The 12,344-nt window shown below is 36.2% G+C and overlaps 2 protein-coding genes across 3 annotated transcripts in view; one reads left to right on the top strand and one right to left on the bottom strand.

The window, feature by feature from the left end:
• The window catches only part of Ctns (lysosomal cystine transporter cystinosin), a 64,198-nt gene that overhangs the window by 22,397 nt on the left and 29,457 nt on the right, over nucleotides 1–12,344 (bottom strand). The window lies entirely within an intron of this gene.
• Nucleotides 4,332–7,226, top strand: LOC117982644 (uncharacterized). Its single transcript, XM_034969020.2, has 2 exons — nucleotides 4,332–4,787; nucleotides 6,114–7,226. Exons 1-2 carry the CDS (start codon nucleotides 4,489–4,491, stop codon nucleotides 7,000–7,002), a joined length of 1,188 nt encoding a protein of 395 aa, XP_034824911.1. The 5' UTR covers nucleotides 4,332–4,488; the 3' UTR covers nucleotides 7,003–7,226.

Below are 12,344 nucleotides of genomic sequence, written 5' to 3'. Positions count from 1 at the left end.
TGTTGTTAGATGGCGTGATAATTTTATCACGTTATCTCTCAGTAATCTGATTGGTCCACATCTCCTCTCCGATCCGTCAGTGGAAACGCACCCTTAATGGTGGAAGGCCGAAGAATATACCTACGTCTATGCTCCACTTCAGTCAAAATGCGTCTTTTATTATGGCTTTATTATAGAAAACACGTACCAGATGTATGCAACCTTTTGAAAGGTTTTCATCTTACCTACAATGTTAGTCTAGGTCAAAACTGTCGCTGTTTATCGGTATTCGAAACTTTTGTCACAAGCAAAAACTTACGTCATCTCAATTTTTTATGTCAAAGCCATTTTCTTACTCTACCCAATAACTTGAAATAAATTTTAACCATCTCAGCGCTTAGTTAGTCAAATAGCGCTCAGTTAATCATTGAATCGTGAACATGTTAATCTTATATGAGACAACGTTACTTCATTATTCCATTGCGTGATCAATTAGATTCAACCGTTTTATAATTGTTAATTCATATGACATTGCGTGAATTAATCCACTGGCAGTACAACCTACAAATCAATTATGGATATACACATTACACAGATTTCACCTTAATCTGTTGACGATAGAGACTGTTATCGTCTGTAATAATAAAGATCAGATTGTATAGGCTCTTAATACAGAACGTTTCAGTGTGGCTAGTAGGGTGCATGGACCTTGTTGATCAATACACAAGAATAATTAGGACAAATGCCTCTCAACATGTCGGCAATCGTGCAGATAATTATTGAGAATCAATTAACAAAGTAATCGTATGGCTGGACTCACATATAAACAAAGATAACTACAGCTTCTTACTACTTTTTCCTCTTAACATTTTGCTACAATAGTTAACTGGTTGGACGATCGCGGAAAAGCTGCATCAATTATTAGGATCTCAAATGTTGTGATTGGCTGAATTTATGGTATTATTGCTACAATGCAAATAGCGTAAGGATGTCGGTCAATCAGAGGCGATCGCGATCGCCATACTATAAGCTGTCAAACTACAGCGGTAGATCCCCGGCATAGCATAAAAGGCTGACCACAATTTGATGATAGCAATCACGTCTGACCGCCGGAAAGGCTGAAAGGCTAAAATACAGTTTCAGTAGGAATGCTTACGACGAATTTAGGCAATCACAATAATTGCCACAATCGCAATAATATGATGATCACAATCCCCAAACATTGTATTTTTCGCTAGGGTTTCGACTACTTAAAAATAAAGTTAGGTGGGTAGGTAATTATTAAGCATCGCCAAGTTAACAGAGTTAGAAACCTAGACGACTTTTCCCATGGTTTTTTCCACGGTAGGACCAGCATCGCGGAAGTCGCATGCACGTTACAATTTTACAAAATAATCTTTAATATTATTTAAAATCTAGTGCAATTAATCAATGATACTAATACTAAGGACGGCTTAACTCTATCTAAACACCCGAGTAATTAATCACATCACGAGATAAGAATATAATGCGAACCATTAGAGACGAAACGGTACTGTTAAATTTTTTGGAGTAGGACAATAATAAATTCAGTTCGGATCTTAACGAATAATATTTGAAAAAAATAAGCTCCACACAACCACCACTCGATCGACTGCGTATATTGCTTTATTAAAGGAGCTAAGACGACGCAGAAACAACTGTAACATAATCTATAGACAAATCAATAAATTAAAAATATATCTTTAATAACACAGTAGGTTTTCAATTTTTCCGAAAATAACCAACGGTTCAGAATCCCTGGCTAACAACCTAGAATTCGCAAAACTTTAATTAGGCAGGAAACCCTTAGATTAAGGAACCTATACTTTTTACCTGTGATTGAAGAAAAACGTTGTGATTTGACATCGCCATAAAACTTTTGCATAATACAACGGTTTTTTATGAAAACTTACACTAAACTTTTATCTTATAACAAGCGTTACGCTTTTACATAATATACATCATCGGTCTTCTTTCAGAAAGAGAAGCAGGAGAAAAGAAACTGCTCATTAGACAAGATTGCTTTTAGAAATCGTTTAAGAAACATCTCAAGACCCTCACGCCCTAGCGATTAGCGAGCATACCAGGATAAATGCTCCAAACGGTGTCACCTTCTTTCCTTACAAGGGACTCGCCGTTAAGCTCACAAAAAAAACAAGTAAATGCACATTCTAAAGTTAATACGTCGCTAACTGCGGCAGTGACACGGTCATGAAGGAAAGCGCTGGCTTTCGCGACTTGGTAGCATCATGCATTCTAGCACGATAGGGCTGTCAGTAAGTTGAATTTTCTGGTTTTTTTTAAAGAAAGTTGGCTGCGCCGTGGGTTTTAGATATCTACTAATTTACAGGTGCACTATTACACTCGGCTTTCCAGCCATTTTTTTCGTGGTGAAATCCTCATGGATACCACCATGCCCAAGGAGGGACGGAGGTTATGTCGGACTCTTACCGACTAAAACCACATGGCGTTCCATGCATCGCCTGGTGGCTGGGGTACGGAGCCAAACACGTTCGCGCAACCCAGCTAGCAGCGCCTGCTGAGGACCCCCCTCTGGGGACCAAGCCTTCCAGCCTTCCTTATCCATCCCCTTTTCGCTATGTGAAGAAGTTGATAAGAGAAGATCAACACGGTCTACGGCTAACAGGCATGGCTTGTTACCTCCCGCTAACTTCACCCAACGTTGGTAAAATAAAGAAATTGTTAAAGCAGCGTGTGTAAGAGGCGAAAAAATGCACCTAGTATTTGAATAGGATCAGCTACTTGTTAATAAATTAAGCGTTACATCATTAACATTGTCTAATAATAATAATTTTTGGCGTCTTTCATTTTTAATTGGCACTTACTAATATAATTAATGAGAGTTAGCTAACTGGGGCATGAACATAATGGACAGGAATTTAATTTTGTTAAAGTGTTACATAATTGAATACCTACTTGGAGTTAAACGAGTTTAATTACATATGAATAATTAATTTAATACTATCAAAGCTAAGTATGTCAATTCCGAAATGTTTTCGGACAAAACGTCCTCCTACAACAATTTTGTAAAATTCAATTTTTCAGAATTAGTTAAATCTAATTGGCGTGGAAGGCTGATCTTAGGAGTTACAATCCTCAGTAATAAGGGGAACAACATAAAAACGAGGGCGGACAACTAAAGTTTGTAGACTGACATAGTCTACAGCAAAACCTTCATCGGGTCAAGAGTCTTGAGTCCAAAAGGTCAAGTTCAAAAAAAGGAGTTCAACTTTAATGGTGATGGAAACTACAACAACAATGAAGGCACAACGAGGTGATAAGAGCAAACTACCAAATTGTATGAACCCAATTCAAGTAGAAGAAAATGCTACTCGTAGATTGACTGAAGAAATAAAAAACGCAGTGCAACGACTCAAGTGACTGTATAATTGATAAAATAATAACGATTACACAAAAAAACTTATATGTTGTTTTAAATTAAGTGTTCCTACTTAAGAATTCCAAATATTCATTAAAGCGAAAGCGTTTAGATGGCGCATGAAAATTATACGATTATTTAAGGCCTTAATTATAGCTTAAAAGACAGCGAAATCACACGCGACATCAAACTGACCATGAAAAAGAGCAAAACGTTGCAAGGCAACGAACCCAGTGCGAGAATTCACTAACGGAGACGTGATTATTTAATTTTCAATTGAATAGCCGACTGTGATGGTACAAAAGACGAATAGTTCAATCAACGAGGTCCTATAACGATAAATAAATTAATTGTCTGATGACCCAGTTGCTAACTCTGCGTGTATTGTAACGAATCCCCTAAAAAGAGGAGGGATTCATCGTCAGTTGCTCACCACTGAAAAGATAAACTGGTTTTTTTTTTTTTTTTTTTGTTTATTTGAAAGTAATCAACAGCGTAAATACATAATTATTATTTAAATTTAAATCTAGGTATAACAGAAGGCCAAAAGAGATTACTTAAAATTATAATTAAACTATTTTAACAGAATAGAGTTAGAATAAATGTAGGTATATACAATAATAAAATAAAATTACAACAGTGTGTGTATGATTGTATGTGTGTGTGTATGCGTGTGTGAGTGTGTGCTTATGAGTATGTGTGAGCGTGTGTGCATGTGTGTGTGTGTGTAAATGGGAGTGTATGATTGCATGCATATTTAGATGTTAGCTACTTTTTTTTTTGTTTTACGATGATAGTTTCTTAATTCCTTTTTAAATTTATTGTTTGATAGGTAAAATAAGTCAAACTCAGCGAACTGATTGTTATAAGTACGTACCAAGCGTGGAATTATAGAATTTCGCGCATAATTTGATTTAGATTTGGGAACATTTAGGGCCGAAACACATAACGCAAACTGCTTATTTTTGCGGCGCCGCAACGCCAAAATCGGCAGTTGCGTTGCCGCGTTGCGGCGTCGCGAAACAGGGCATTATGGTAGGGCAACCATTTTCTCGTGATTTTTGAGTGTGGATAGACGTCTCTCTGCGATGGATCGTAATAAACTTATTGCTTATTTGTTATTAAGAAGACATTATTCTATCTTAAAAATACGGCAAAGAAGATACTGGATACATCCATTAAGTAAGGGTATGAATCCAAATGGCGAGTTCTTTTCTAAAAAATACGAAGCATTAAAGATAGACGAAAAAAAATTTGTTGCCTACTTTAGAATGAGTATATCATCATTTGAAGAGCTATTAAGCGAGTTATCAAAATATATACAGAAGAAAAAAAATAAAGGAAGAAAACCAGTTACTGCTTTGGAAATGCTGGGCTTAACTTTAAGGTAAAACAAATAGGTTTCTTATTTTTTTTTATTGATGTTTATGGCACTCGGAATCAAATGTTTAGTTTTATTTGTACCCCTGGCTTTATACACCTGTGGTACTAGCGGGGTGTCGATAAAAATTTTGCATCACTAGTGTTCATGGTTTGGGGGTACCTAGTGGTACAAAGCCAGGTTCAAATGAAACAAGACAGAATCAAATTAAGCTTTTTGCATTATACAATTTTCTTACTTTAAGAATACTTTAATAGGCCTTAAAAAATGTAATGATCAATTTAAGAAAAATCAAACTCCTCATCTTGTGAAACATAGGAAGTAGCTGACGTTTCGTCCAGTAAAAATGGTGAATTTATTGGACGTTGTTGGTTTGATGATGAGGTAGTCCTCTGTTCAGTAATCGAACTTCCAGGAGTAGAAGTGTGGTAGCCACTCTGAACCGTATTATCGTATCTCATAGTTGAATATCCTTGATTGTAACCCTGATGCTGATATTCTTGATTATAGCCGTGATGTGTATTTTGATGAATTGAAGGTTGAAGAATGTCGGTTAATATTTGAAGCACCCGACTTTGAAATATCAATGTTTGATTCTCATTTAACGATTGTAGAGATGGTAAAATCCCCTTGAAAAAATGCAAATGTCTATTCTCCGGTGTTTTTAATATTGCCAATAAATCTTCTTCAATATCATCCTTATCATCTGCCTTTCGTTTTCGTGGTTGACTTTTATAACGAGGCAATGCCGTTATTTCATTCTCAATATCTCCTTCCGCTACGCATAAACTGGAATCAGTTGCATTTTGTGAAACCTTTTTCAAAAACTGTAATTGTTTATTCAAGTGATATTCTTTAATTTTTGCAGCTCCAGCTCCTGATCGATTGGCATCTTTTAGTTTTTTTTGATATTTAGCAAAATTATCTTTTATGGCCTTCCACTTCTTGACTAAATCATTACCTGCAACAAAAAACTTCACAAGTGAAAAATAGTAATAAAGACTAAAATTCCCTAGATTCCATTTATACTACATATAAAATTTGATATAACTTTCATAAGTACTTTCGGTCCATCCAATTTCATATAAATGGCTGGCCGCCGAAAAAGAATAATTTTCTGCTTTTTCTTGACTTAGGCAAGTTAAAAACTGATTGACTTTGCCTAGAACAACCATAATGTAAAATATTTATTGAGTACTTCTTTGAAAAACTACCTGTCTATCTTTGAAAATCTATTCCTTTAGCAACACTATTACCTGCGCGGTTTGAGTTTGATTATACCTACATTTGTATTATTTTATTATTTGCCTACTAATTATTATTTCATTTTAGATTTCTAGCAACCGGCAGTGACTTTAAAACCATGCATACGAATTACTTCCGAGGAGCAAGTACAATAGCAAAAATTGTAAGGACAGTTTGTCGCGCCATATGGAAACATCTATCAAGTCAAAATATACCTCCTATAACAAAACAGGTTCTAGAAGATGTCGCTATTGAGTTTGACAAGAAAGCAAATTTTCCTAACTGCATAGGAGCTCTTGATGGTAAACATGTCCGTATTACATGTCCTGCGCACAGTGGATCACTGTTTTACAATTATAAGGGCTATAATTCAATAGTTTTATTAGCTCTTGTAGATTCTAGATATAGATTCATTTTTGTCGATATAGGAGCGTATGGCAAGGAAAGTGACTCCACCGTTTTCCAGAACTCTAAACTTTATGATTTGATTATGACACGCAAATTACCTATTCCTGTACCAAAGCCTTTACCAGGTTCTCAAAATGAAACTCCATTTGTTTTTGTAGGAGATGAAGCATTCTCAATTTCGAATAACGTCATGCGCCCTTACTCAGGAAAACATTTGTCGGTACAACAAAGAGTTTACAATTATCGACTGAGTCGTGCCCGAAGATATGTCGAGTGCGCTTTTGGCATCCTAGCCAATAAATGGCGCATATTTCATCGATCTATGAATGTGCAATACGAATTTGCGACAGACATTATCAAGGCATGTTGTGTAATGCACAACTTTGTTTTGAATCGAGATGGAGTACAAGCGACCGATGACATTATCTTTGATGATTCTGATCTGCAAATGTTGCATTTGCCCACAGCAAATGAAAATAATTTAAGCCCACATCTAATACGGAATGATTTTTGTAATTACTTTTCCAGTGATGTTGGCGCCCTAAGTTGGCAATTAAACAAAATATGAATGTTCGTATACCTACTCAGTTCAAAATACAAATAATACCTTAATACATTTGATTCAAACTATTTAACATGTTGTGAACAAACATAAAAAAAGCATATATACGGTCGAACTGAGTAACCTCTTCCTTTTTTGAAGTCGGTTAAAAATGTGTATTTTATTTCTTTTCTTTCATTATTAATTATTTCACTGTTAAAATTTTCAATAAATGTGATTTACTTTTGTAAGATGTTTTATTTCTTATCTATGTACTTTTGAATAGTTTTGAATCAAGTGTCCACTCTACGACTATAAATGTTACTCTATGCACAAGAAACGTTTGAAGTGCAACCATTAAAATTATAGCTATCTCTTTCAATTGCGTTTTATTTCATATCTTTTGGTTTGCTAATCAGTAAAACTTGCAAATGTGTGCAGTTTTGGATTGCTGGGAGGTAATGATTTAAACACAGGAACAGATTTAAAACGTAAATTACTATGAACGTAACTTATCTTTAGTTTAAAATATCATTGCCTAAGACTATATGTTACTACTTACCCAGTTTTGATTTTTCGGTTGAGTTTTTTTCCTTGTAATCAACATAAACGATCTCACAAATGCTTTTCCATGCTTCTTGTTTTATAAATTTGTCTTTATAGGTTTCGTCACTAGTATCCCACAAACAACGGTGTTCCTGAACCGAAGATATAAACAGATCGACGTCAACGTCAGACATTTTAATTTTAAAACTGCTTCTCGGTTGACACGTGTTGTTTGCAAGAGTGTTAGAAACAAACTGCATCCTTGTCAACAAGTATGACGTCATAACGCTGGAATTCACGTCGTGCGTTGCGGCGCCGCACCGCTATAGCGCACTGCCGATTTCAGCGGCGCGGCGCCGCAACGCGCTTATGTGTTTCGGCCCTTAGAAGGCGCGTGTGACGCGTTCTTAAAGGTTGAGCATTAAATGAAAAGGCTGAGAGTAAGCTAGGACAATCGATTGAGCCGGTTAAAATTGCTTGCAGTAACAACATATCACATTGTTCCCTTCTATGCTCCAGTGAGCCGATACCGTAGTGAGTACACGCTTCCTCATAACTATTAATTTTTTTAAAGTCTTTAAAAGCTAAGTATTTAAGAAACTGCCTCTGTATGGTTTCAAGCCTATGGGCATATATTATGTATTGAGGCGACCAGATATTACACGCATATTCTAGAATACTCCGGACATACGCGAAGTAAAGTGTTTTTATGCATTCCACATTACTAAAAGAACGGGTTACCCGTTTGATGAAACCCAATTGTTTGTAAGCTCTATTTACTACCTTATCAATATGGACATCCATTGAAAGTTTAGTATCAACTTGGATACCCAGATCTCTAACGGTAGTCACTCTGGGTAAGTTTGTGCCATTGATTATGTAGTCAAATTCAATTATATTTGTTTTACGAGTCAAAGTTATATGGTGGCACTTTTTAACATTAACTGAGATCCTGTTCCTTGCGTAGTATTCTGTCAAGGCATTGAGGTCTTTTTGTAATTTATAACAATCTTCAATGGAACGTATTTTGGCGAAAACTTTTTTGTCATCCGCAAACATTAAGTATTGCGCATGGTGGAAGCAGCTTCCAATGTCAAATATATAGGCGTTATATAAAAGGGGGCCTAGAATGGACCCTTGAGGTACTCCTGAGGGTATAGTCACGAAGTCACTTCTAGCACTACCCAAGACAACTGCTTGCATATGGTTTTTAATGTATGAAGTGAACCACCGGAGCAAGCTCCCATTTATGCCAAGTACACTTAGTTTTTGAAGTAGGATAACATGATCTACACGGTCGAATGCTTTTTCGAAGTCCGTGTAGACCACATCCACTTGACATCTGTCGTCCATGCTCTGTAGTACGTAATCCGTGAAAACAGCCAAATTTGTAACGGTAGAACGATTCTTCATGAAACCGTGCTGTTCATATGGAATAGATCTAGTTATAATGGGGCGTATATGTCTGTAGACCACTTTTTCAAATAACTTACTCATCACGTTCAGGATTGATATAGGTCGATAATTTTCTATTTGGGTTTTTGATCCGCTTTTGTGTATGGGTACTATATGTGCTTCTTTCCATTTGTCAGGGAAACTGCTGAAGACATTAATGGACAGGTTAAAAATTATGGAGAGCGGTATAGCTAACTTGATAGCACACTTATTTAGAAAAACAGGTGGAATGCCATCACTACCCGCTCCCTTATTAGTTTTTAAAGTTTTCAGCAGTTTACAAACATCATCTTCACTTACAGTAATTTTACAAATGGTTTCACTGTGGTTCATATTTATAGAACTTGTTACATCGTACGAGCTAGCCGGTTTTACAAAGACACTCTCAAAATATTGACTGAATCCGTTACAAGCTGAAGTTTCATCTGAGTAAGTAGTATTACCCAGAGTAAGCTTAGTGGGATATCCTTGTTCACTATTTCTTAGGGATTTTGTATAAGAAAAGAGAAGTTTAGGATCTTTACGTATATAGCATTGCATACGCCGAGTGTAAGAGGTGTAACACTGGCTCTGTATAAGTTTTTGTCGAGCCCTGAGTATTACAAACTCGTCGTAATCGCGAGGGTTTCTACTTTGTTTCCATTGCTTGTGCTTTTGAAGTTTTTCTTTCACTATATGAGATAAAGACTTAGAGTACCATACAGGGAAATTAGATTTATATTTAACTTTAACTGGGACAAATTTATTTATGGCATCATTTAGAAAGGAGTAAAAAATGTTTGTTATTTTATTAATTGAGTCAGCTACTAGTACATCGTGCCAATTAATTTCTGATAGGTATTCATTTATTTTAACATAGTCCCCTTTATAGAAATTGGGCCTTTTAACGGGTTTCTGGCGAGTATTATGAATAAGTAGATTTGAAAGATTAAATTCCAGACATGGATGATATACGTCTTCTGTAACGAGAGGATTAGGGCCGTGGTGAACAACAAAATCAACATTGCTAAACAAGAGGTCTAAAGTATTACCCTTAATGTTCAAAATAGTATTATGTTGTGCCAAGCCAGAAAGGTTACATATGTCTAAAATATTTAAAAAAGCATTTTGTAGTTCCACTGTGCCACGTTTTTGTAGAGTGGGGCCGGAATCGGTCCACGTAACATTCGATAAGTTAAAATCGCCAGCTAAGATTAAGTAGTCATTGGCGTGGGTTGACAGAATTTCAACGAGACTAGAGGAGATTGACTCAAGTCGAATAGGCAACTCTGAGTCTGGTGGCGCGTATATTAAAACAATATGAAGATTGCGGTGCCCTTGAATTTTCAGTGATTCAGCTGGTATTGTTGCCCATAAGGATTCGACACCTGGACAGATCCACTCACGTTGATGTTGGATATGTAACTTCTTTGATGCACACAATAGGACTCCACCACCCATTTTTTTCGTAGACGTTTCCTGGTTTCGATCACATCGTAGGATATCGTATCTATTGTCACAAATCTCGTTATCATAGTTGGTTTTAATTTAAACACAGAATATTTCGAACCGCCTTTTAAAACTTCGGCAAAAGATGGATTGCGTAGTCTTAAGAACACTCAAGTAGATTGGATAAATACACAATATCGAGAAATCGCGATAGAATGCAGAAGGAAGAAGCCAGGATCCAGCCAGAGTTGAGGTTGATCGTTGGACTCACTCGACATGGCTAAAATAAACTGGTTTTGAATTCCGACATCGAGGACAATTTTGGAAAGCCTTCGGCATAAGATGGAATACGATGAAGAAGACTCGAGTAGAATCAGTGAAATATACCTACCGCTGGAGAAGCTGGAGAAAGTAGGAGCGCAATAAAAGGTAGAAGGAGGAAGCCAGGACCCACAAAGAGTTGTGTCGCAGGAAAGTGACGACGACAACTCAGTTGCCATCGACCATAATGCAAAAGGAGCGAAAAAGCATTAAGGAATTTTTCTTTAAGAATAATGTAGATTTTTAATCAAGGTCAAGTTAATTTTCCTAAACCCTTATCGACAGGCGACAAAGTACGGCACAGGCACTGATTAAATATTGGGGAAATTACTGGTCTTAAGATTATTATTGATATATAGCTTATCTAAAAGCAGAGATTATCATAATTCGTCATGATTTTCTTCATATGAAAATCGATGACTGTAATCATTAAAGCGGTAGGAATCATGTATAAACATTCTTATCAATAAAATACCAAAACTTCATAAGAGGAAAGTTTTGTAAATTATAATAACTAGCGACCACCCGCGTCGCTTCGCTCTCATGGGAAATTCGAATAATCTAGCCCACACCTACACTACAATTAACAATACAAAGGGATCCTGTATGAAAAATTTTAGGGAAAAGTAGCTGGGAAGAGCGCATTGGCCGCAAAGTCTTGGTTGTGGCTCGCGCAACAAATAACATCAGGAGGTGGACAGGAATCCTGAATGCTGCCTAACTGTTTAGCCTCGCGAGGAATAAGGATATTTTAAACCATATCCAGTTTTATTTAAATACGTTCTTAAAAAGGGATTGTTTGGAGGAGAACACTTTTAATGAAAAGACCGCCCTTTGTGCACTATATTTTTCTGTTTTAACTCTTTGTGTGAAATGATTCGTGTGGCAATATAGAATTTATCTATCTATAAACAACTGACATTCAATTATGTGCTAGTTGGACAGGCACTCAAAGAGATAATTAGTAAAACACTGGAATTAATACACCTTACTAAAAATTTAATTAATAATTTATTACATGCATCTACGTGTAGCATTATCATTGTCGTTACGTTCAGGCTACAACGCATTTAATTCTTTGAGTAGGTACGTTGCTCAATTTAAAATTCAAACACATAAAGTATGATAATTTGATGCAATGTTACATTTTTCCTTTCGATTCAAACGACTAACTTTATAAGGTCAGCATAATCCTATTATTCTATTTTGAACCGACATCATGAGAAATTAGAGTTCGTTGCATCCATACTTAACATTATAAATGCGAAAGTGTCTGTCTGCTAGCTTTTCACACCCATCTGTCCAATGGATTTTGACATATGTACAAATATAGCTCGCATCCTGGAGACGGATATAAGTGTCCTCTCTCTCTCTTTATAATTATTTCTTTAAAATATATAATAATATATTCAATGTTATAATAATAACTAGTATTTTGCTCGCTGCTCGAGCTGCTAAAGCAGCTCTCGAGGTCTATAATCGCCATTTTGAATAATAAAAAATTTTGTATGAAAAAATAAATTCCGCCATTTTGAATTTTTTTTCCACCCATCGAGTAGACCTTCGGATCCTGATCATCTTTTGCCAAGAAACCACTCTTCCATCTTTCATGCCCTCCG

The sequence above is a fragment of the Maniola hyperantus genome, chromosome 5 (assembly GCF_902806685.2).
Source record: "Maniola hyperantus chromosome 5, iAphHyp1.2, whole genome shotgun sequence".
Classification (NCBI taxonomy): domain Eukaryota; kingdom Metazoa; phylum Arthropoda; class Insecta; order Lepidoptera; family Nymphalidae; genus Maniola; species Maniola hyperantus.
The sequence above is the reverse complement of the archived record's forward strand: the minus strand, read 5'-3'. Positions and strand labels throughout refer to the sequence as shown.